This window comes from Lycorma delicatula, chromosome 2 (assembly GCF_047948215.1).
Source record: "Lycorma delicatula isolate Av1 chromosome 2, ASM4794821v1, whole genome shotgun sequence".
NCBI lineage: Eukaryota > Metazoa > Arthropoda > Insecta > Hemiptera > Fulgoridae > Lycorma > Lycorma delicatula.
The window spans coordinates 163,484,479-163,512,296 of NC_134456.1; the positions used below are offsets into that span (position 1 = coordinate 163,484,479).

The window sequence follows — 27,818 nt, forward strand, 5'->3', positions numbered from 1 at the left end:
CCACTTCTGAACACTTTTCTTTAATTCACTCTTCTTTCGCTAGTTTGCACTTCCTGTTTATAGTATTTCTTAATTGTCTATAGTTCCTTTTACTTTCTTCATCACTAGCATTCTTATATTTTATACTTTCATCCATCAGCTGCAATATATCGTCTGAAATCCAAGGTTTTCTACCAGTTCTCTTTGTTCTGCCTAAGTTTGCTTCTGCTGATTCAAGAATTTCCTTTTTAACAATCTCAATTCTTCTACATTTTCTACTTTATCTTTTTTACTCAGACCTCTTGCAATGTCCTCCTCAAAAATCTTCTTTACCTCCTCTTCATCAAGCTTCTTTAAATTCCACCGACTCATCTGACACCTTTTCTTCAGGTTTTTAAACCGGAATCTACATTTCATTATCACTAAATTATGGTCGCTATCAATATCTGCCTCAGGGTAAGTTTTGTAGTCGACGAGTTGGATTTCTAAATATTTGCTTAACCGTGATATAATCTATCTGATACCTTGCAGTATTGCCTGCCTGGCTTTTTCTGTATATTATTATTATGATTTTTAAACTGGGTGTTAGCAATTACTAAATTATACTTTGTGCAAAACTCTATAAGTCAGTCCCCTTTTTCATTCCTTCTGCCCAGCCTGCATTCACCCACTATATTTCCTTCCTTGCCTTTTCCAATTCTTGCATTACAATCTCCAACTATTATTAAATTTTTATCTTTTTTTACGTGTTTAATTGCTTTGGCAACTTCTTCGTACACACGCTGTACCTCATCATCATGGGCACTTGTAAGCATATAGATGTTAACAATCGTTGTCGGTTTAGGCTTCAATTTTATCCTTATTACAATGATTCTATCACTATGCATTTTGAAATACTCTACTCTCTTCCCTATCTTCTTGTTCATTATGAAACCTGCTCCTGCCTGTCCATTATTTGAAGCTGAGATTATTATTCTAAAATCACCTGACCAAAAGTTGTTTTCCTCTTCCCACCAAACTTCGCTAATTCCTACTACATCTACATTCATCCTATCCATTTCCCTCTTTAAATTTTCTAACCTACCAACCTTTTTTTAGACTTCTAATATTCCATGCTCTGACTCGAATGTTATTTTTTAATTTTCTGGGGGACTAGTTTACCTTCGGAATATTTTACCAAGGAAGGTGCCTCCATCATTGCTATATGAAAATACAGAGAGCTACATTTTCTTGGAGAAAAAGCAGCTGTAATTTTCCATTCACTCAGAGGACTAAGTGATGTTCATATTGCCGTTTAAGTCGTCCTGACCTTCGCCCTTAACAACTACTGAAAGAGCTGCTGCCCTCTTTCAGGAATCATTCCTTAGTCCGGCTCTCAACAGATACCTCTCCGATATAGTTGCTCCTTTGGTCAAGCTACTTACTCTGTATCACTGAGCACTCAAGCTCCCTCACCAATGGCAAGGTCTCATGATTCATATATATATATATATATATATATATATGAGAGAGAGAGAGAGAGAGAGAGAGAGAGCTGTTTTATACTCGATTTTCTATCATAGGCTTGGGTTGATTGGACCTAAATGGTTGGCTCACCTATAATTGGGTTAAATGAGCCTAATTAGGCCTGGGTGGTTGAGAAATGATGCAGAGAATCATCAGATATTAAAACATTGCAAAATATGAAGCAAAAATTGCATAGTATGATTTTCATCATGTAATTACTGTTGCTGTAAAGTACACCCATGTAAATTTCTATGGATTATGTCAAATTTTATGGGTTTTCATTTATTAATTACAAAACTAAATTTCTGAAAAAATGCATTCAGACACAAGTGTAGTTTTATGCAGCTAAGGACTCACAAGCAGCATGAGACATCTGAATGTGGGTTTTTGTACTCTTTAAAGGTGTACTTGTTATCTCTTTCATTTAAGGTGATGTCACAAAAGTTAGAAGATTTGCTGTCAATTTAAGTTAGAATGTAATCTGTTTATGATATTTGGAATTCATCTGTGAATTTAATAACAGTGACTAGAGAAGTAGTTCCATAATTATCTCCAAGAGATGTAGGAGAGCAATTCCACATTATATAAAAAAAGTAAATTGATTTGTAAATTTAAATGGTGTTCCTATTTTATCATGCTCTTCAAAAAATTATAGCAATCTTCAGGTATGAGATGCTTTAATTTCATTCACATTGTTCACTTCACAGAAGATATAATATGTACCTTATAAAATAGTTTTATAATTAGTACAGTCCAACAGAAGGCAAGATAATAGCCAATAACTTAACAATAAAGGACATTAAATTACAAAATGAAAGTTTTTTGAACGAAAAAGTACTATAAATAGGAATATTTTTATCCTAAAAATTTACAGTTGTTTAATTTGAAGATGAAGTCAGACACCCTGAGAGAACTTATCATTACAACACCAAAAGTAGTGTAAAAAGAAAGAAAAAAATAATGATCAAGTATTAAAAAGTAATTTATTAGTGTTTCAATTTATTGATCTCTATGGTAGAATGATAGCATTTCAACGATTCACCTGGAAAGTCTCAAGTTTGAATCCCAATCTGGCAAGGAATTTTTCATATGCTACAAAATGTCCATTCCACATTCCCTAGTATAAGCTTCAAGCTTTTCAGTACACTAATGATTTTTTTAAAAATCATGTGACAAGAGTAAGACTCTATAAAATTTAATATTCATTTACATTATTTGCATTTTTAGTAACAGGTAGATCATTAAAAAACATAGGAAGAAGCAAAGAAAAATTTGTTTGAGTTATAGTAAAGGATTCAGGAAGAGAAATCAACTACCTTGTGTCTACTGAGTGCTATAACAATACACACATACTCATACCACCTAAAAGCACAAAGACTTAACATGAAAGCATTCCATTTATTTATAAAAAGTTAAAAGCAATTTATTTAATTGTTTTAGCAACTAGACTGATCAATTATAGCTACTATATTTTTTGTATGACAGTGGTTGAATTTAGTAATATTTGAGAAATTCTGACCTTGAATGAGATATAACCTATAGAACTATAAAGATGAAATACAGAGATGCTAACATCAGCTACAGAATGATAACTTATGTTGTTCTGGTCTCAGTTTTTCTTGATCCTTCCTGACAAATTCTACAAATAGTTCCTTTCTATTATCCATGAAATAGCACTCCTCACAGGTACACATAATGCACATTTATATTCTAATTTGAATAAAGTATATTTGTTATTTTTATAAAAAATAATAAATGTATTCTAAATCAATCAGTATATTCAAAAACAAAATAGCTCTTTGTAGTGCGATAATAGTTAAAAAATGAGAAATGTAAATAAATAGATCCCCTACAATTAATTCCGTGCTGCAAATGAACAAAAGCACAATATAAGTTTCCAGTTTCACCTGAGTAGTGGTAATGTATTACCATTATTCACAGAGATTAAATATTGGAATAAAAAGAAATTATTAGCCCAAATTAATACTTATAAGAGTGATTTTATAGTTTTTTTATGCACAGAATTGATCATCTGAAAATTGTTGGATGGAGGAATACCCTTGCATAGTTAATTCATGTTAAAGATAGAATATATTTCATCCATGGTTTATGCAATAGCATGACCATTTTATTGAAACTGCTACTACAGTAATGCAATAAGAAAATCATTAACTGATAAAAAAAGTACAAAGTGGAATTTAATAGACTTAAAAATGATGTAGTTGATGAAATTTGAATATCAGAATATTTATTTTTTGTTAATAAAAATCTGCTTCACAAAATTAAAAGCACCTGGGCAGGATATTTAGCTAAAACTTTCAGTATCATAATATTTTTACTGGCTACAAAGTAATGACATTTTGTTAAAGAGGGGGTTAAATATCCCAAGTCTTTCAGTTCTAATTAAAATGAGCTAGCCCTTGATGGATAAGTTGGAATAAACACTTTAGGCAGCAATATATTTTTTTCAGATGGTAAAATACATTTTTTATACGATGGTTCCGTTATTGCAATATTGAAATTTTTTTGAGATTACAGGCTTCAACTGCTTTGGTTATTTAGCCTAATGAAATTTATTAGCATATAAAAAATGCCATGCCTGGCTGGGATTTGAACCCAGGACCTCCAGATGAAAAGCTGAGATGCTGCCACAGATATCAGCAACAAAATTTTTGTTTACTGAGTAGGGCTAGAGAACATGACCTTTTTTTAAAAGCAAAAGTGTGAATCTCTCGTTCTCCTTTATAATTGTACTTTTTTAAAATGTATTTAAAGAAAACAATTAAAATATTACAATATTCTCATTTTTATTAATACAGTGGACCAAGTTTTGCTAATTGAGATGATTAGGAGCCTTTTGACAGGGAAGAACATTTAAAGGTTTTTTTTTAATTTTTTGCAAAGGTAGAATATACATTTAGAAAAGAAAAAATTCAAATATATTAATACTTTACTTGCTCTTCTTACCAAAATATTGTTCATTTATGAGTGTGTGTGTGCGTGCACATGTGTATTTTGTAATTGATTTGGTTAATAACTTGGGATTGAACAAATCAAAAATCTTCAAATTTGCCATGGTAATTCCTTTACATGGGACACTGACAAGTTTGTAGCTGGGATCTCAAAGGGGTAGGAAGATGGATGGGGATTCAGGAGTCATATCTGGGTCATTTGCCAGATTATAAAAAATCATGGCCAATCTTTTTTTTTTTCAGAAATAGAACAAACGTGATTTCCACTTTATCTAAAATTTATTGCACATACTGGAAGATTTTATTTTAATTTGCAAAATTAGAAATATTGAGGCATTCAGAAGTAATTTATCTAGATTAGATTTGTATATCAAAAAACAAAAGTAATTAAGTAACTAATGGTTACTTAACTAAAAAAAACTTTTAATATCTATTCCATGGGAAAGACTTTTATGATTTATTCTATAGTAAAGGGAAGTCTTTTTTGGTTCATTCTCCTAAGTTTTTTGTATACTAATGGTATTGATTTAACCCTTTGTGCTCTAAAGGCCACTGTCAATGGCCACCCGCCATTCCCGAACAACTTGTAATATGTTCAGTGTGCATAGTTCTCTCAGGTTGTATGGCCACTGTAAGTGGCTGCTTGCTTGTCTGCCATATCGAATGCCAACTGTCAATAGCTCAGAATTATTTTCACAACTATTACCTGAAAGAGCATTTACAGAAGAAGGAATGCGATGATTTCTTAAACAAGCTCTTTTTTATTTACAATCTTAAAATAAAAAAAACATATTATTGTATAATTTTTTAGGCCTCACAAAAAGATTATGTTAATACTATTTGAATAAAGGTAAATACAAAAACAGAACTGGAATAATAACAATAGTTTTGGTTTATTGAGAGAATAAAGTACAGATAATGAGTTTAGAATTGCTTTGTGTTATGAGGCTAAAGGAAAAAAATTATATTACATGAATAACAATTTGAAAAAAAAAAAACAGAAAATTTATAAAACAATGTTTGTTTAGTGTTTTATTTCGGCTGTGTGGTACTGTTCAAAGCATTGTCCAATACACAATCCAGTGCATGTTTTACACATATATTTGGTAAGTTTCCTTGCCCCACTAGCACTTCTGTCACTGCATACAAAACAATCCATCTTACCAGGTCCTAGCAACCAAAGGATGTGAATAGCGACCAACGTAAAACAATATTTACATTGAAATAGCATACAAATGTCACGGTCACTCACAGTGGCCATACAAGTACTCACAGGATTTTGTACAGGTCAGTCCCAGTGGCCATAAAAGCTGGGAGGTATACGATTTTTTTCACAAAAATCCAAGCTGGTAGAGAAAATGCTGGGGCCACTCACAGTGGCAATACAACTCCTGAGATAGTTTGTTAAAGGGACTAAATGAGCGCAAAGGGTTAAAGAGTTTGCTTTTTCTTTTTTTATTTTCAAAATCAATCTTGAGCTGAAGTGTTGATTAGTACTCATTTTCCTTCTTAAAACCTCCCATATTTACCTGTTCAATGTTTAGGTACCGGTCTGCATTTCCTTTTTTACATTCTATGAGCTTTCCATTCTGTCATTCTTTAGTTATAAAAAAATATTTAGGTGTAAATATTTTTGAATTGTAACAGTAACATGATACTGAGAGTATCATGCCAAAAATAGTTAGCAAAAATTTTGTATTACTGTTCATTTTAAGATGAACATTTTTCAGAGATTATCCTTTGTTCAAAACTTTTTCTTTTAAGTTTATTTTTTGGTTTTAAAACATCTAAAAATTATCTTCAGTGTAATGTTTTCATAATATGAATAAACATTTTTAATATTTTATAGAAAAATTAAATTTAAAATAATGAGTGCAAGATTTGTTTTAAGGAAGTGATTTCTCAAACTCTGAAAATGTTTATTTCTAATGTATATTTAAATCTATTACTGGCTATTTCTTGTTGGCAGCGACTCGTACTAAAACAGTTAATTACCTCACTCAAAAGTATACTAATGTCTGCATAAATTTATGTTCAAAATTTGACCATTATTGCTTGGCTGGCTCATCTGGGTCTTTTAAGAAATTATTAATGATGGTATTTCAGTTTTGTAATGTAATAACCTATTAAAGAAAGTATGGAATTGTTTTACTGTAGGCTGTGTAGTTAGAATGAAACGGAGACTTTTTTATGTTTATATTAAATGATATGCTTGCATATGTCAGTAAAATTTTAAAAACATTAAAAAAAATTAAGTTTTTAACAATTTTTTTGGGAAGTGTTTTCCAATTTTTTTTTAAATTTTTTTAGTTGATAGCTACATTTGATATTATTAAATAAGGCTTAATGAAAGTCTCATTTATTAAATTCAAGTAGTTCTTAAACTAGTTAATTCTGATTAAAAAAACTCTTCTGGCAAACCCTTGCGCAACTTTACAGATACAGTTTTAATTACAGTGAAAATATTAAGTACAGAAATTTGGGATTAGTTACCCAATATGCATTTAATATAATTGATAATTTCAAAATTCATAATGAAACAAGTGATGTTCTCTTTTTGAGAACTTTCATGTTCTTTTTGAGAAACTTTCATGTTCTCAGAAATATTTTATAAATAGGAATAAAATAAATTTTATCAGAAAATAACTGATTTGTAAACTAAATTTGTGTTCTAACATAGTCATCACCTTCCAAAGTGAAAATAAATTTTCACTTTAAATAATAAAATAATAATAATAATAATGAAATAATAAAAGTCTGTTTTTTATGTTGAAAGATAAAACCTATTAAAATAATCCAATCAATATAAACATGTAAAAAATTTGTAAAATTTATAAACATGTAAAATTATTTTTTACCTTTTTATTCTTATTTAAAAGCATATAGATGTGCTTTAAAAAAAACGTTTTATCTAGTTCGCTAATATTTAAATAAACTAATCGTCTGTTGATGGTATTGCTTATTGTTGGGTTTTCACAATGGCTATTTATTTTGTAAGATTTCCTATCAAATAATTTCTCTTAGAATTTCCAGGATGAAACGATATTGAAATTGTATGCATACTATCAAACAAGAAACGAAAACCATGAAAAACATTATTTTGTAACGTGAAACGCCGTATACCGTATTGCCTTATAAAAATAATTGGCATTTTATTATTAAACGATTTTAAAAATGTTTTATAAGTCCCTCCTCTTTGTCCAATAAGCTAACAAAGGGCATTGGCACTGTCTCCTGACGCATGCGCAATATGTATTTTTCTGACTTAGTTTCTGACCGTTGTCTGGTGCTCGAATTGAGTTTGTCTCTAACGCTATTCTCTCGTATGTGATATACTCTGGTAGAAGACGTGTTGCAGTTTGTTAGTGCAATGGATTGTGGAGATAGCATTGAAAATGCTATTAGCGATGCTGTAAGTAGTACAGATCTTATTTATTTAAAATTTTGGTAATTTTTAGTTACACTTTTTAAGTAAAATAATGCTTGAATAATTATGTTCTCTCTTGTGCTGTGGTGAGTAGCAAGCGAAAATTTTCTAAGTCAAACATGGCGTCAGGTGAAATTATTCTAAGTCCCACGTAGTTGCATTACTGTCTTAATCCGAAGCTTGTTATTATTGTTTTACCGATTAAAAAAATGGCGAATTTGTTTTATTTTGAAAATAATAGTATTCTATCTACTTAGTATTATTAATTAATGGGTATTACTAATTATTTTGAATTTCTTTAGGAAAGCAAGTCCAAAGAAAATAGCACTGCTGCTGTTGATCTTCCAGGAGGTGAGTAGTTTTCTTCTGTTTTCACCTATACATTTTTTTTTGAGTTTTAATTGATTTATTTAGTGCTTTTATTTTAAATAATTTTTACGAATTATGTGAACAGCTTGTAACTAAACTTGTTGCAGTATGTAGAAATGTGTTGTATCATAAAACAAAAAAATGGTTTTAGCAAGGTCAAAAACCGGTAAAAGTCTCAAAATTCTGTAATTTTTTTATTTGAACTGTGAGTGGTGTGTAATTGTGGTAAACATAACCTCAACAGGTAGTATTTTAATCATTACTCTATATCCTGTTACATCCATGTCATTATTACTGTTGGAATAAGAGAGGGTACAATTTTTTTTTTATACTTAATTATTAACTTATCTTACATGAGTTATGTTTAGTTATTATTTTAAAACCGTCAGTAAGAAGCCATTTTATTTATTTTTTGTTAAATAGGCTTACTGTTTGTTAAGTAGGTTGGCTTCTTGTCTTCCTTCTCATACCACATGTTTGAAGTTGAGTTACCAATTAACAGTTTATATTTATAATTATTATATTGAAATTATATCATAATTATTTTTGTTTATAAAATTACATACTTTCATTTTTATATTAGTGCAATAATCTCATTTTTTGTCCACCCAGTGAGTGTTTTTGATATTCTACATATTTGGTTTAATATTGTTACCTGGTTTCATTGTATAAAATTTGATAGTTCTTTGTTCAGAAGCAAGTGTATGCACCATGCAAATGCTAATCACAAAAAAAAATATTTTCTGTTGCAAAAATTGATTATTTTTATTTCTTTGCTTTTGGACATGTAGTTAAATTTTGATTTAAAAAATTTTATTCCGTAATGGATACACAGATTCTGGTCTTGAAATTAGTAATTATAATTGATTACATTTGACATGTAAGTCATTGTATTAGGTTAACATTAAATGTGTAAATAAATAAATGAATGAAACCCTGTATAATAGCATTATAAAGATATTGTTTGTAACTTTATTATAGGACTCAGGTTAATGATAACATGGTCACGTGACCAAACAAGGTAATGTGGAGGCAAGAAATAAAACATAATTTAAAAATTGGATTCTTTTGTAAGATTCATATGATTTTAATTTAACTGATATAAGAAATCTTAGTCTTTTTTTATCCATATTGCAAATGTAATAACATTATATTACATTAGTGATATGATATTCAGTCTGCAAGTACAGTTTAGTCTATTGTAGTCCTATGTATGCTGATGAGTTAAACACTGCAAAAAGTAAATAAAGTTGTCAGTTCTAAAATAAGGTGAAATTTACAAACTATAGTCCAGCATATATTTTTGTTTGATAGTTTGTTGGTAATGTTTTAAGTTAAATAACCAACTATATTCCTTTTGTAGTTGTTATAAGTATATATTCCAAAGCTGTTTTGCAGATTCACCATGCTCATAAGGTTGTCTTAAATTTCAATATGTTAATGCAGACATTTTTCAATTAGAGAATGAGTAATTGTGTAGAAAATTTAAAGGTCTGTTGATAACACAATAAATTAAAAAAATCTAGTTGAGAATTTTAATAGGTTTTAGTAGTGAATGAATTTTCTGTTAAGTTTTTTCAATATACTAAACAAAACTTATAATTCATGTATGATTATTATAAAAATGTTAGGTTACAACATTTAACATCAGCAGTAAATTTGTTTATTTATTATGTTATATAAAGTACAAACAATGACCTATGTAACAGGTTTAAAATAATAATTTAAATGTGCAGGAAAAATTTATAAAAAATAATCCAAAACTAGATGAGTATTCTAACCCTTAAATGATATAATCTGTGTATGTAGAAGAATTACTAAAAGTAAAATTGTAGCATAAAAAACAAAACTTGGAATAAAAGTTAAGCAAATCAAAAGTTTGAAAACCTTGTAAAAAATAAACCATTTTATTTTAGATATTTAAAGCAAGATTAAACTGTATTAATTTGTAATATATTTATTTTTTTTATAAATATTATATTTACCTTTATTTTCTTTAAGTAAAAAAATTATTAAATGGGAAAACATTTTAAAATAAAGATCTTACAATTACTAGATGGCAGTCTTCATTAGTTGCTGAAGGTGAGAGTAGTATTGTTGTATATTATATATTAAAGGAAAATAAAATAAATATTAATATACAAATGTTAATTATAAAACATAAAAATATTTCTACCCATGTCAATGAAAATAAATCAGAAAATGAAATATAATATTGTAGACAATTACATTAAAAAAATAAATTGCCAAACATTTTAAAAGAGGTTAATACATTTCCTTTAGACTAGGTAAAATATAAAGTGGTAAAAAAATGGGTATGGGGCATTCCATTTTAATTCAACAAATAATCAGTACATCAATATTTTTGATTTTGATATATGATAACTACCCACCTTGTAGTGGCCAAAAAATATTTTTTTATATTTAAAAAATAATTTTTTCTTTAGTAATAAACTATTCTCTAACTTGCCAACAGGTAAAAACAGCCATTTTCATCACCTTTATGATTTTCACTAACAGCCATTTTCTTATTTTACATCGTACAGAGGGTTAAAAAGGGTATTTTGGAAAGATTAAAGATGGAACTTCATTTTAGCGTAATGAAGATTCATTTTGTTACATAACCAAATCTTGTAGTGTTTACTGAAGTTACGTTTACAAATTGTTTTTTCAAATATTGGGCTCAAAATAAATAATGAAGGGCTTAGAGTAACAAGCCTGTTTTTTACCTTTTAACTATTAGGTACTAGTAGTATTTATAAAAAAAATTGGATTGTTACTGAGTATTCTTAATTTAAAAAAATGACCGCCAAATCATAAAATTTTGAAAATGTCTCATCTTTGGGCCCCAAAACTTGAAAATTTTTACTGCAGTAAGTACTTTTTATTTATTTTAAAACCATATAAAATTTATTTTGTTACACAAAAGGGGTTGATGAATAATGAAGCCAACAAAACCACTAAAAACACTGTTCCTTCTAACCTTAAACAACATATCCAAAAATACTGATGTTATTTTTTTATTTTTATTATAAACATAATAACTAAACTCATTAGAATGAATAAATTGATAATTAATAAATAGTCAATTACAAAATTATAAACAATTTAAATACACTAATAAGTTCAATTCACTTTTACCTTATTTTACTCCTGCTAATGGAAGTTACGAATAAATCTTGCACTTTTTGATAACAAACTTAACTAACTATAACCTAGTGCTCCTGCCATTTTTTTATTGAATAGAACTGATAAGTCCTCATTCATTTGATGTAATGTTTTGTCCTTTTCCAGCAGTTGATAGAAAAAGCTCTGAACTTGTGACAACCTTTAAAATATTTTCCAGTTGAATCCATGTTTGATTATTTGATTACACCTCAATGATTTCTTGAATGAAGTACCTGGACCTTGCGGATGGAAAAAGTGTATTCGATAGTCCTCTTCAATGACTTCAATGATTCGCCTAACCACCACTTGCCATCGTACATGCAGCAGACATAATCTTTACATTTTAGCTTTTGTAAACCTATAAAGCAATCAGAAACACTTATGTCTTTGTGTAACGATACTAATGTAAATGTTTTGGATTTTGGAGTCGCTTAGACTTTCACAATACATTTCTGACTTGTTGGAATATAACTGTGAAAGGTTCTTGTTTTTGGCACTGTTGTGATTATCTGATTACGAGAACCGAGGTATTCTTCAGTCTCTTGAACATCTTTATTAGAGCAGAAAATAAATGTTATATTTTTAATATAATCTTTGCAATAAATGTACATTTCAAAAGGTGTAACAATTTGATTGTTGACTTTCCTTTGAAGTCCTTTTTACAGTTCTACCAAAACCATCACATGGTCTTTTCCACGGTATGAGGCAAAAAATGCCATTCAGCTGTGATTTCAAAATCTTGATGGTAGCACAAATTTATGAATTTTTTTGTTTTAATACTGGGCTGAGAAATTGCCAAAAAAATAAAAAAGAGTTTAACTTGTGGTAACAGTGTTTTTACTTTTTTTTTAATAATTTGCTTTACAAGCTGAAGAATTGATGTAGTATTGTACTTCAAGTAGTCATTAATCACACAGTAGCTTTGGCTTTGCAATTTTCATTCTTTTTAAAATATATGAAAAATGGATGTATTGTGGCATAAGTTTTTGACCAGTCATATGACTGGACTTCATCCTGTATCACAATAGAAAATTTTGGGAGAAGTCTTCTGTTACAGTACATTCACCCTCCAACAAATATTTCTTTTTAATGTTGAGGAAATTATCTTGTTTCTTTGCAACAAAATGATGCCTTTTAAGATTAGGTAAATTTTCAGTAAGTAAGTACTCTTGAGATGGAAGAAGTTTAGTAGTTTGTTAACATGGTCCAACGGAAACCCACTGTTTGAAGATAATTTCAGAATTAAAATCATCCCAGCTCTCGCAGCAGTCTGAGCACTATTAGTGTCTGGACATTTTTCATACTGTGACAGCATGCATGCTTCATTTTCTATATCACATACCATGGTTGAAAAGAGAATTTTATAATCAAATTTAGATTTTGGTAGTCGACACACACACAAACAGAGTGAGTACCTAACCCACAAGTCAGAACACAAAATTTAGTTCTTAAATCAGCAAATTTTGAAAAATCAATTTTTAAAATGTTTTTCTTTGAAGGCTGTGTGTAGTTCTTTTAAGTTACATAAGATTTTTGAATATTAATTTTCTTCCAGGCAGCTTGTCTTACAGAGACACAATCCTTCTTGCCTGGCATCATTTCGCTGTGCTTATAACTGGTAAAAATCTTGGACACATTTAATAACATTTTCATCAATTACATGACTGGATTTCTTTTTGCAAATTTGTGGCAAAATTATACTTATTTTAACTAATTTTTTGAGGTGTTAGACTAAACTTTTACTAACACTAAACTCATTTACCATTTTTTGGATGCTCCAGTTGCTTGGTAATAAATTCAAAATATTAATTTTTTCCTGGGTTGATTTTATCCTTTATTTTAATGATTAATTCTTCATATTGTCTACCTAAATCAGCATAATTTTGTGGTATTAAACTGGTTTTTTCTATAGAAATATTTAAATCAAAGGAATAGACTAATTTACTGGTAACTGACCCAGCTATTTTGTAACTTTTTAAAAATTGGTTCCTTTGTGCTGCTCGATAATGTTTTAACCTTAACAGGGAAAATGCCAAGTGCTCAACAAGCTTTATTCACTGACTTGACTATAACACATTGAGACTCTTATATATTTTGACATTCTGATTTGCTTTCTTGTATCATGTGGTGTTTGTATTTTGTTTAAGCATTTTGTATACATTGCACTGAATGGAATTAATTTTAAATTTGGATTGCTTGTTGAAAGTGTCAAAGATATTTCTCGAAGAGATTTCTTAACTGGTTTAGTGTGACAGATAAATGGGTCAGAGCAACTTTTCCCATTAATATGAAAATATTTACCTAAATATTCAATTTTATGAAAAGGACAAATATTTTTTGTTTTAGTACATCCACTTAAAATTCAATGTTATTTGCTGTTCAGTAAACTAAAATATTGTGCAGTTCTGAGGATCTATTGTAAATCAATTTGTGACATACTGTTTTAGTGTGAATGCCAATTGAACACTCCATAATCCATTTTTATAAATTGCAAGAGTTCTTACAATAACAATACAGTTAGTATAAGTTATAAAACTATCAATTGCACCTCATTTTGTCTCATTCCAGTTTCTCTACAGCTAAAATAAAAATTTCTCTAATTATTAAAATTAAAAATATAAGATATTGCATAAAAGAGAAGTTCACTGCTAATAAAATTACTTTATAAACAAGTGTACATTACCTAACCACCGTATTAACACTAGCAACAATACAACATATCATTGAAATGAAAACAGTAACTGAGCCTTTACAATGTTTACATTATGGATTATGTAAACATTCATGTCCATGCATGTCTATTCACTTTCATGTTTAAACATGATTTTGTGTGTACGAATCGTACTTTAAGTAACAAACTATCTAGAATATAAGCTATCTCATTATAGACATATCAAAATATTTTGTATAGTAGGCCTGCATTATTTTCTGAAAAAAAGCATGCTGTGAATTTTTTGGATACATTGTTCATGGTTAGAAAGAACAATGTTTTTAGTGGTTTTGATGGCTTCATTACTCGTCAACCTGTTTGAGTAACAAAATAAATGTTATATGGTTTTAAAGTAAATGAAACGTACTTACTGCTGTAAACATTTCAGATTTTTGCCACCTGTACCACATGTGGTTTTCAACTGCACAATATTTTAGTTTACTGAACAGCAAATAACATTGAATTTTAAGTGGATGTACTAAAACAAAAAATATTTGTCCTTTTCAAAAATGAGACATTTTCAAAATCGTACGATTGGTCGGCCATTTTTTTAATGAAGGACACTAGTTAACATTTTTTTATAAGTACTACTAGTACCTAATAGTTAAAAGGTAAAAACAGACCTGTTACCCTGAGCCATTCATTATTTATTTTGTATCCAAAATTTGAAAAAAAAACAATTTGTAAATGTAACTTCAGTAAACATTACAAGATTTGGTTATGTAACAAAATGAATTTTCACACTGAGATGAAGTGACATCTCTCTCTCTGTCTCTCTCTCCTACTCTCTCTCAATTGTGCAAGAATCCAATTGCCCGGATCCCGATCTCGGGCGGATTCGACGAATGCGACCCATCAGGAGTTTCATTACTTCCAAAGAGAATTTAGAATTCACGGTTTGACCAGCTGGTAAAAATTCATGATGAGTCAGCCCTTTGAGTCGAAGAATGCAATCAACATCGTTTCACGCTCGATTTTTGCTGCCTGACTTTAGCCGCTCTTTGTGCTCCAGGACTCAACCAAGCAGCGGACTGACGCTTCGTTTGCGGATCATACATGAAGCAACATCCTGACCTCATAGGAGAACACACTTTCCATGTGATGGTTTTGGTCGCCACGCCACCCTCTCCGTACCTAGTCCTTACGGGCTTTACTGGAGGTCATCTTCAGTACATCGGCAATGACATCTTTCAGTCAAGCCTCAGCCTAGATGCCACCATGCGAATGCCACAATTGACATTCCCATCGGTGTCCTATTAAATAACAAATTCAAAACAAAACGCATCTAGCGAAGTCTCAAACAAGACTGAATGACTTTCTAAGAAGGAAATAATTGAACACTACATACCCGAAACGTAAAAATGATACAACGAATCATAAAACGCATTACAAAAACACTAACAAAACATAACAATAAAAAATAAGTAATGTAACATTACAGTAACATAAAACATAACTAACGAAAAACAAACAAAATTGTAATCAAACAGAAACAAAAACAGCAGTTAAACAAATCATAAAACAAAATAACAATAAAACCAAATATTCACACAAAGAACGAAAGTCCAAGCGGAACACCACACCCTTTCAGCGATCCTTTCTTTCGCCAAATATGTATTAAAACTTTCCACGATCAACCATTAGGCCTTTTTTCTTTTCTTTTTTCCTGTTTAGCCACCGGTAACTACCGTTCAGATAATACTTAAGAGTATGAATGACGATGATATGTGTGAGTGTAAATGAAGTGTAGTCGTGTACAGTCTCAGTTCGACCATTCCTGAGATGTGTGGTTAAATGAAACCCAACCACCAAAGAACACCGGGTATCCGCGATCTAGTATTCAAATCCGTGTAAAGATAACTGACTTTACTAGAACGCTGGAACTGTCGACTTCCAAATCAGCTGATTTGGGAAGACGCGTTCACCACTAGACCAATCCGGTGGGTCAACCATTCGGCTTGGCTTTTCCAATTAACACGGAGATCAAGTGTCGACCCGGTAATATCAAGCCGACAAATGTTCCCCGTGCGCATTAAGTCACCTAGCACATTTATATATCACATGATAAGCATCGTCCAACAATCCGCATAGCGAACACATACCACAGTCCGCCAGGCCGAATTTCTGAAGTTTGTCCCGAAAAGCGCCATGCCCCGAAAGAAATTGCTTCACATATTTCTTCGGGTGTACCCAAGAGGCAAATCAACAACATTAGGGAAAAGATCATGCATATAACGCCCATACTCTGTCTCATCCCATCTAACCTGCCACAGGACGACACCACGCTGTTCTATCTCCTTTATTTTTCTGAACTCAATTCACCTGACTTAGCAATATAATACTGTTGTCTCTCGGGCGCAATCAAGTCTACCGGTTTCACGCTTGCGATCACTAAGATTGCCTCCCGTGAAATTGTAAGATAACCACCCGTTACTGTAAGCAATATATAGCTTTGAGCCCGTAACAAAATATCCCGACAGCTTTTAAATTTTAGCCTATCCACCCAAACAGGCGCATATAGCATATTTGCGTCGCAGACGCTCTTATACAAGATACTGATAGTCTTAAAATTAAGACCCCAATCAGGATTAACCACACGTCGAATTCCGACGAAGGCATTACAAGCCTTTCCTGCGATGTATTAAAGGTTCATTTTAAACTGCAATTTCTCATCAACAAACACCCCGAGGTACTTTTGAACCTGAACATATCTAATTCGTTGACCTGACATGGATACAAGGACTCATCGCCTCACACCCAAACGGCCTTTGAGGAGCATCATCGTGGTCTTCTTCATCTTATGTTGATGACTTCATAGCTCGAATATCCTGCATGCTTGAGTGACTCGCAATTCAACCCCCCTCTGCGAACCTCCTATGATCAGCAGGAGCCCATTGTCATCATAAGCCACGATACGACACCAGCTGGGCAACCTCAGCCGCATAAGTGAATCAAACTCCACCACTCACAGTAAGGGACCCAACACACTGCCCTGCAGACAACCCTTGGACAGTGTCTTCCTCACTTCATGGCTGCCCTCATGGAGTAGCACCTCTCGATGACTGAAGTAACTTTGCATAACCTGCAACTCACTCAGTACAATATTTGTTCCGTAATTGGTATATAGCAGAAGGCCACCACAGATTACTAAATGTCCATGAAATTCTCAGGGCATATTCCTCCTGATTGGAGATTGCCACTCATCACATGAAGTATGGCGTCCTCAGTACCCTTTCTGGGAAACCCGTATTGATTATCCATTAGTAAACTGTGGGGAGTCAATTTCCCATTTATACTTCAAAACATTAGTTCCTTCTCCTTATTGTGATAAGTTATACATTTTAGATATTGCAGAAACAACTTGGGTTTGATTAGAAAAAACAAGAAAATTTAAATTAGTTAAACTAACATTGCTACCAAGCAAAATTATAGCAGTTATGTAAACTCTTCTAAAATGATGCACAAAGATATTAAAGAAAAAAATCTGACATGCAAAATTTTTAACTAGGATTTATGATTAACTATATGAAGTTCAATGATGTTAATCTTTTGAAATCAGCGCAGTCTTTAATCTACTGATTGAGCACTCCCGCCTCACTTCTGTATTACAGTAGATCCAACCAACCATGAGACTACACTTCACTTACACTCATACATATCATCCTCATTCATCCTCTGAAGTAATACCTGGCAGTAATTCCCGGAAGCTAAACAGAAAAAAGGAAGATCCAAAAAGCAAAATGTTAGAAAAAATTAATTGTGACAGCACTCATTGTGGTTCATTGGATTACCTTTTAATGTGTCTATGGGAAAAATGGCTGGCATATCAGCAAGAACTGTTGGTGGGTAGCAAAAAGTTAAGTTTAACTAGTTAAGATGTTTGTTTAACTAAGTTAAGATGTTTGTTAGAGGTGATTTTCCAGGACATCTCAGTATAGTTCTAATTGCAGTTAAGCTGATGAAAAAATTCATGATTATTTTTATTTTTGTCAAATCTAGGTTGATGGATTGAAATTTATAAGATTTCAGAAGGTTAAACTATAAAATTTGCATTCAGTTTGTCATATAAAAATTTAATTTTACTGAAAGATAATGGTGTTCCAAAATATCATTTTTCTGGATTATGAACAACAAACTATAATTACATGTTTTGTTAGTACAGTAGTTTTTAATTTGAATAACAGTTTTAAGCTTGTAAAATATTTTTAATTGGGAAAATATTTACTAATATCTGATAATGATTTACTTTATTTTTATAAAAAAAACTCATATTAAAACAAGTTAATTGTTTGAAATACACTGTTGACAAAACTGTAACAATAATTATGCAGTTATTTTACATTGTTTATAAAATTTAATGGCATCATAATTAGTGTGTGTGCGTGCGCGAGTGTGATGTATAGTATCATAGAGTTTTGAAGTTATTTTTTTTTATTAAGATTTGAAGTTATCCACCTACCTTTATACTAGTGTAAATATATGATAATTTGAATGTATCATTTCTACAACTGTTACAAATTTAATTAAATTAAATTAAGTTCTTTGGTAAAATTTGGAGGCATGTTGTACTAAAATCATGCATGTTATATAAAATAATGTAAACTAGCAAGATTTTTTTTAAACCTAAAAAAGTTGTTTGTGTGAGGTTAAAACCAGTATTCAATTTTATTTGTAACTGCTCATTAACCTTCTTTTATGTATAGTATAGATTTATTAGTATAATTTATAAATTACGTTATTAAAAAATAAGTCATTTTATTTAATTATTGAATAAGAAATTTTGTTGTAATAGTTATCTTTTATGATGGAGTAGTACTGTCATTTTTTAAATAAATGCACTGTGTATGTGAGAAATGACTTCCTTGTCATTGATCTGAGTTTTTTTTGTTTTAAAAAAAGAAATATTGATTACGTGGACTTAATATTATATTAATCATTTATGCAAGAAGATTCAGTTTTCTGTATTATTTTTATTACTTTTGTATTTAATAGTAGTATGCAACGAAGTAAATCATTTACTCTCCAAAATATTACTGGTGTATTTATATTTAATATTATCTTGTGATTAATCTGGGATTGATTACCATGTTTCTATTTTTTAGTGTGTAAAGAAATCCAAGAAGACATGTTTGGTAAATCATTGTTTTAATTTAATTTTTAAATTTGCTTAAAATTATTGATATTTATAGTATCATGTATATTAATTCGAACACAGGAAGGTTTTTGTTTATTTCTATGTTGTGGGTATACTGCTTGACCACATACATTATTTAAATTTACAGTGTAATGAGAAATTATTTTTCTTTCATTATTTAGCAATTACACATTATAACCACATTGACATTATAAATAGTGTTTTGTGAATATGCATTTCATATTTCATTACAAAATCATATTTTTGTTAATGTGTGTCTTGAATGAGTAATAATGGATTAATTCCAAGAAAGCCCTTTGAAAATTGTTTCTCATTCTAAACATACCAGTATGACAACAGATGATTGTGTTGTTGGACTAGCAACAGTGAATACTATTTTATTACAATTTAAGAAATTTGTTACTTTTCTTCTTAAAGGAAAGGTAAATTTTGCTGTAAAAGATAAACTACTCCCAACACAGGATTGATAATTAATGAGAAAAAGTAAACTTGAATCAAAATTATCTTGGACTTAAATCAAGAATTAGCAGCCAGTGGAACAGATTTACAAATGACAACTATTAAACACTGACTTGTTGCAACTGGATGGAAAGCTTGTTGGCCAACAAAAAGCAATCTTAAACTCCAGCAGTATGCAAAAAAAGGCTCTTGTGGGTCAAAGCACATGTTATCTGGATGAAAGAAGACTGGAAAAATGTTATGTTTTCTGGTAAGTCACTTTTTTATGTTAGGACAGAGGGTTCCATACAGTAACAAAGCATACCAGCTCATATCCAACAATCAGTTAAACATTCCCAGAGAAAAATGTTTTGGGGTTATTTCATATTTTAAGACCTTGGTTCCATTACTTCCAGTAAATGGTATGTTGAAAAGTTTTGGGTGTATCAAGATTCTAAAGGAAAAGGCTGTGATACAAAACAAATTCCTCCAAGACCCCTGAGTGTTCCAAGATTTGGTGCCATGCTATACTGCCAAAAAAGTGGACAAATTTTTTAAACAATGAAACATTTAAGTCCTGTGACCAGGCAACTCCCCAGACTTAAAACCTATTGAAAGGTTTTGGACATTAATAAAAAAATGACTCAAAAATTAATTGTACCTCAAAAATTGACTGCATTAGAGCGATAATATCAGTAAGGTTTCATGATCAAGAAATTAAGTATAATATGTATTACAATATTTACGTCAGTGCCAAGTAATGTGTGTGATTGAATGTACAGGTATGATTTTTCTAAATAAAGTTACTTTGTATTAAATAACATCTGTATTCAGATTAATTTGCATGCTACTGTAGTATAATGTAAAGAGGCACATTAAAAAAATCAGGGTTTTTTTTTTTAAAGAAAACAATCAGTGGAAATTTGAAGTAAAAAATTAGATTTTCTTAAAAATGTATTTTTACAGTTGCTGTTTTTATAAATGGTGCTGTAAAATATAGTAAAGCCTTCTATACAGGATATGATATCTTATTTTTCCTTACAGTGCTTATTCTCTAAGAACAATACCTTTAGCACATTTCATTTTTTCTGTTGAATATCCAATAACTAACTGTATCAAATCATTACATTTAATGACATCCTGAACACTTTTTTAAACGTTGTTATTGGAGATTACTTAGTCATAGATCTTGGGAATAATTTCTCATCTGAGTGCTAATAATAATAATTTCTGTTAAATTATTCTGCTGTTTCTTTTTTAAAATATGAATGCATTTGTTAACCAGGAAGTAGAAAATGTATATGTTTTTACGTGCAAATTAGTTTAATTTATTTTTAGGACTCTAATTTCACTAGATTCAGATGAAGCAATAACATCTTGAGTAACAGTAGTGGAAATCACCCTTTTATTAGCAAGTTTAATTTCAACTTTGGCAAGAAATTGGTCCTTTTATAGATTGTCATCTATTGATTATATCATTTCTATTATCACCTGATTTCTTAAAATGCAAAAATCTAGAAAGTATGGCCTTACAGAGGTGTTGTAATCATTCGGAGACATGTATGTTCAGGACGAGGATTTATTATTCAGTGCAGGCTATTGCAAAAAATTGGTACCAAAATATTTCAATTAGAGATGACATGAAACTGAAGTTGCTGTTTAAAGTTTTTACTGTATTTAACTAAATGTAGTGTTAATTGATGTCAGATTATGAAAATCCTATTTAGTATTAGAAGGTATTCATTACAGTTTGTTTTAATGCACTGGAGTTTTTGGATGCTGCAACTTTCAGCATAAATTTATGAATTAATTGTTGGGGAACTAATTGCTTTTGTTGTTTTACTTATTAAAAATTACTTATAGTTTTCTGACTTACTGTTCTTGCTGTTTGTCATCATTTTGACTGTTAGTTATCCACTCTTTCACCAGCTTCCAAATGCTATCTTCCTACTTATTTCACAATCTTTTTAATTTTTGTCTTGTTTCAACCATCTTAATTTTATTAATAATATTTTGTAAACGTCTAGCTGCTGCATTATACATGATCTGATTACTATTTACAATTTTTTCTTTGGTTGAAGTAACTTTGGGTTCTTAGGAACGGAATGAAGGGTTCTACTTCCAGAGGTAGGGCTGCCAGGTAGTTGCCAATTCAAACAATTGTGGAGCTATGTCAGCAAATTAAAGATTGAAAACTCAGACTACTTCCTGAGATTGTGTGAAAATTACACCCATTCAGGTTATAGCTTCTAACCAGGGAATAACTCCTCAACCATTAAACAAATCTGATCACAGATATGATCCAGCTTCCAACTGAGGGTAGGTTATTCATCATTCTAGTGTAGTGGGTTGCTTGGCTTAACATGATACTTCTTTCAGATTGTGTGCTAGAGTAGGAATGAAGATGCTGATGAACTGCATCAATCCATCCTATTCCCATTTGCCTACAGTCATCGCTCCCAATAACTCAGTTCTCAGAGTCAATTGAAAATTTTATAGATATGTTTATTCTACTCTTAGGTAAAAACATTAGTGGTGATAAAGTGCTAAATTATAGGTATTGAATTCTATTATTTTTTTGAACTCAACTGAAAGACCTTTACCATAGCAGTGGTGGTGTCTAAACGACAACTTCTGCAGTGGAGTGGTAATATTTTCATCTTTCATCTAGAAGGTTCTGGGTTTGAATCCTGTTTAAAACTTGGAATTTTTCAAACTGAAAATTTCATATCATATTCCCAATCAAGCCTTGAACCAATGTAATGAATTAAACAAATTATGTTTTTTGTATTAAATGATTGACAAATATGTAGATGATTTCTGTGTAACTATCATCTTTTTTGTGTAAATATGGTCTTGTATTCTAATCGAAAACTTTTACTTGTGTCAAATTATTCATTATTTAGTTAGATTGGCCAAGTGTTTTGTGTCGGTAACATCAATTTCATAAGTTTTCTGTCTATTTTGTTTCAAATAAAATAATGATTTGTTATAATTTGTTGTTTTTGTTATAATTATAGTACTCTGATTCATGGGTACAGAAATCTATGTATTATAAATGAAATGACAGCAATAATCCTATAATATATCTGAAAACACATTTTCCTGTCTTATATCCTTGAGTAATCAAAATTGTAATAGTTTTAAAATTATTTTAATTTTACCTGTGCTAGAGAAATTTGTTGAAACATTTGAAATGATCATGTTTGGTCTTTATTTTCATCATTGAGAAACTGGAATATTAATTTTGTTACCGTGCTTTTTCACAGAGAATTGAGAAAAAACAGTTTTTGAAATAAGTTTGTAAGTGTGTTATTGGGTTAGCAAGAAGTGTATTGTAAAACATCATTGTTAGCATCATATCTTGGTCTGCAGCGCCGTTTTTGTCATAGGTTATACACTTAGCAGTAAAAGTGTTGTTATGAGATAATATGAAATCCTAAATAAAAAAAATAAAAATTATTACATTGTTAATGATTATATATTTTACTGTGGTTTCATTGACTGATTTTTTCGTGAATGATTTCAGATGTTGTGAATGGTTTGTCCAATGGTTTAAATGATCAACATAAAAAGCATAAAGATAAACACAGAGATAAGGACAGTGATCGAGATCGGGATAAACACAGAGATAAACATAAAGATCATAAGGATCGTGATAAAGACAGAGAACGAAAAGAAAAGGATAGAGATCGTGAGAAGGAGAAAGACCGTGATAGGGATAGACATAAAGACCATAAACATAGCTCCTCAAGCTCATCTAAGGTAAAGCAATTTTTTGTAAGTTTATTAGAGTTTTCTCTGAAATTTTGTATATTTACATTTTTTCTTCACAGGTTACCAATTTTCTGCCGTTAAATTTTAAAAATACTTTTTACTGAATACAGTATGTTTTTTCTCTTTATCCTGAAAGTTGAGTACTTTTATACTGTTTTTAATTAATTGCTTTAACACCTTTTTGATAAAGCAGTATTCAATTTAGCAACACCCAGTTCAAAAGTTGAAAACACTATTGTACCTGTGCAGTGTTTTGTCATCTACCTGTTATACAGTCTGTTAATAACATTAATAAGATATTAAGAGTTTATTACAGCCAAAAATAATGATAATAAAATGAATTGTTACACATATTATTTTCTTTCTTATAGCTTTAAATACCCTCTTCCTAAGTCCTTGTCATTCAGCACTATATTTTTCATTCAGGGATGTTGTGAATTTTTGAAGACTTTCTTAGCTCTATCATTTATTTTCAGTGCACATTAGCATGCTAATACAGTATATGGGACTGCAAGTACAGGTGCATGAAATGAATCCAACATTTGGTTTTGTTAAAAAATATTTATGGGTCAATCCATTTGAAGTGCCACAAAAAAAATATAAGCTGGTTGCTTGACCAAATGAAAAAAAAGGTTGAAACTTACCCACTTGTTTCCTACGTGCTTCAGGACCTTAAATTTATTTGTTTAAATTTTTATTTAAGCAGTTTACTTGTGGTGGCCATTTTTGTTACGGTGCACACACCTGTTTTTGTGATTGTAAGGGTTTACAGAAAAATCTTAACTAAAAAACTATTGGTCCTGGAAGAATAAAACGAAAAGCAATTTAATCATATTTTTTCAAGGTAAAAGATTGGTCCAGTGGTTCATTTACCTCCCTTCTTTCTATGAGAAAATTATCAATAAAGTTGAACATGAAAAACAGTGAAATTTAACTTTGGTAATTTTTTTCAAGAGACAGGGATGGTATACACAGTTTGAATTATTTTTTTATATGTAGGTATATGTTGATAGTTTTACCATAAATAATATTAATGGTGATATATTTACCTCTAAATTTTTATGAATTTTTGAAAATTAATTTTTTAAAAAATTCAAATTTTGGCTTCAAAAAACTCTGATGGGTGAGGCTGATGGGGCTGGTGCTAAAAATCTGAAATTTGCACTTCCAGTGTTTTTGTAGATATTTAAGACAAATAAAAAAATGTTCTTGTGTATTGTACTAATAAGAAAGTTATAACATCAAAAATTATGTAATTATCAGTTTTGTGAGTTAAGACCTGGTCAGAAGCTAATCTGTTCACATCTTCATGGATTGTATAGAATTTTGTATTATTGGAAAAACAAAACAGCGTCATTTTTGTTTGTAATATCTCAACTAAATGCACAAAATGAAAAAACCAAGACTGAATGTAATTGATGATTAATAAATAACCAGCTAGATATGGACCTGTATTAACACATGCAGTATGGACATGTATGAACATGCACAGTATACTCAGTGACTCACTGTGTTGATATCATGTAAATACAATAAAACAACAAGATAGATTACCAACTCCTACTTTATGTCTAGATTTACTTTTCTTGAAACATAACTGAAGAGTACCTGGTTTTGTTATCAAAATGGTTGTAAATTTGTTTTTGAAAATCCTACTATTGTTTTATCCTCTATTTTACTGATTTTAGACGTTATTATTTTTATTCTTATAATAGTTAATAGAATAGTTAACAGTTCTAGGTTATGTACAGCTGGTTTTATCAAAGAGGCGTTTTTATTTGTTTGTGTTGTTAATTTAGCAGACATCTGAATTTGACTTGCAAATTTAGAATAATTTTTTACAAAACCAATTCATATTATTTGAAGCTAAAAGATGAGGAGCATTTTTTAAATATACTGTTAAAATATACTCTGCTGTTTTTGTCATTTTTTATTAATCCATATTTAATAAAATATGCATTAATAACTGATGAAGCAATGAGCAGATACAGAATAATTTACAAATGACTTTGTGTTCAAGTAGTGAAGATTGTGCTGGTCTGGTATATCATAGTTTATTTACAAATAACCATAGTTACTTTTTAGCATTATAACATTATATGATTTCTAATATTTTATCTTATTAGTATTACAGTTATTTGAATTTAAAAAAAATTGTATATGCTTTATTAATTAAAAGTAAAAATTGAATTTGTTAACATTTGTATTTAGTATTTTGTATTATATTATTAACATTTGTATTTTGGTTATGTTTGTAGTTTAATAATTGATTATAGTTGATTTGCTGTGATATGTCATTTAATTTCATAATATTTTTGTGTTCATATGGCATCTTAATTGCAAAAGAGTTTTTGAATAAGTACAATGGACTTATATGTACAAAATTATTAAATTTATTGATGGAAAAAATAAATAAAATAAAAAACCCTGAAAATGATGGGATAATAAAAAATATTAAAATTAAGTAAAGATGTGGTTTGTGAAATTCAGTGTGAAGGAACCGAACCTTGGAATTAAGTGACTCAAATGTAATTACAAAAAAAGAAAAGAAAAATAAAACACACATAAATTGATTAGGAGAAAAGTATTATACAGAAAGAGTTTCTTAATAACCTGATTATTAAATAAATTCCAGCATCCAAACTTTGTAAAATGGATTTTCCTGATGTATGATTAAAAACGTTACACTGGAGATTACCATCATAAAGTGGACAGTATAATTTTGTAAAATACATTAAAAAAAACTTTGTAACTGTGGGACTACTAGATAAAAATATTATTACAAAAATATAACAATGTCCCTATAAAAGTTTAACCATTTTCCATTGCATTGAATTTTAATAACTGATTATACTAAAGAAACACCACTCTCCCTTACTCACAACGTTAATGGTGCTGTTTACACCTTTTATTGGATAAGTGTTAGTTTTATAAGTTTCAGTCTTATTGCATTTTTTATCTAACATCGTATGTTTTAGGAAACAGAATTCAATTAATTATAATTTTGTAATGACAGATTTTTTTTTCAGCTGGCAATTAACAGCAAATCTTTTATTGTTCCCATTTTTTGTTCTCTAAGTAGATAGAAAAAAAAATTGTTGACACATTGTGACCCAAGATAAATTTCTCTAATAGCAGTGAAAATTCTATTTACATATTTTATCTTAATAATGACATTCAAATAATTATGAACACATTTGATTTGACATATTTACTCATGTTTTTCTTAAAAAATAAAAAAAATTAAAAAAAACAAATAAAAAAATGAAAATAAAAATGTTAACAAATAAACAAAAAAATTCTAAAAAATATGCTTCATAAGTGCCAAAACTGAGGTAACCTAGCATGATTCGCAAGTTACTTCCAAAAATGAGAGAGCCATTCTTAGGAATACAAGGCAAAAGTAGAATAAATTATACAGCAAAAGACAACTTTCACTCTGTTCACCATAACGATTATGTAGTGAACATTTCTCTCAGAAAAAGCAGCTCTAAACTGGTACCTCCTTACATTAAATGTTTTATGTATAACAGTTCCACAACCATACAAAATATGAAACAGATTTTATAAAGAAAAAAGATGTGCTGAATGCAAAGCTTAGCAAACTGGGATAGAGGATCAGGTTTTTCCCTAATTTGTGAAAATGAGATGTTCTGCTTAATTACCATAATTGAGCCCAAAGTAAAAAATAAAGAAAATATTATTTATCAAAGTAATGAGAATGAAATAATAATACATAAAAACAACTAGACAAATATTTTTAGGAATTTAAAATGTTAGCATAAAATAAAGGACCACCAAATAATTTACGAACAGATATTTGTTTTAATGGCTAAAGAGAAATTTTAAGTTTTTTTTTTATGTTTGTAATTTGTTTTTTTTTTTTATTAAAGTTTTAATATATTTTAATGAAAATTAATAATTATTCTACATGGTTTACATTTTAAGAGTTTTACTTTTTATTATAGGTGCTGAAAGTTTTGACGTTATTAATTACATTTTATTTGTACAGGATAAAGAAAAAGACAGACATGGAAGTAGCAGTAAAGACAAAGAAAAGGATAGAGAAAGGAAAGACAAAGACAAACACAGAGATGAAAGACGATCTGATAAAGATCATAAAAGCAGTAGCAGTAGTAGCTCCAATAAAGAAAAGGACAAAGAACATAAAAGTTCTAGCAGTTCAAGGTAAGCATTCCCTTTATATGGATTATATTATTGAGACTTATCTTTTATTTGAATAAAAAAGTTAAACATGTTCAGCTAAATTTTTTCTTGCATAAGTTCTCAGCCCTCCAACTTATCGGTAAACACTAA

The 27,818-nt window shown here is 29.9% G+C and overlaps 1 protein-coding gene across 2 annotated transcripts in view; it reads left to right on the forward strand.

The window, feature by feature from the left end:
* The first annotated feature begins 7,734 nt into the window (after positions 1-7,734).
* The window catches only part of Top1 (DNA topoisomerase 1), a 118,844-nt gene continuing 98,760 nt past the window's right edge, over positions 7,735-27,818 (forward strand). Inside the window, exons 1-4 of one of the 2 annotated variants that reach the window (XM_075356620.1) lie at positions 7,735-7,869; positions 8,187-8,235; positions 23,254-23,504; positions 27,514-27,689. In XM_075356620.1, coding sequence (XP_075212735.1) covers positions 7,828-7,869; positions 8,187-8,235; positions 23,254-23,504; positions 27,514-27,689 — 518 coding nt within the window. In that variant the 5' untranslated portion in view covers positions 7,735-7,827. The remainder of the gene's footprint in view (positions 7,870-8,186; positions 8,236-23,253; positions 23,505-27,513; positions 27,690-27,818) is intronic. The other variant, XM_075356621.1, reaches the window with a different exon arrangement.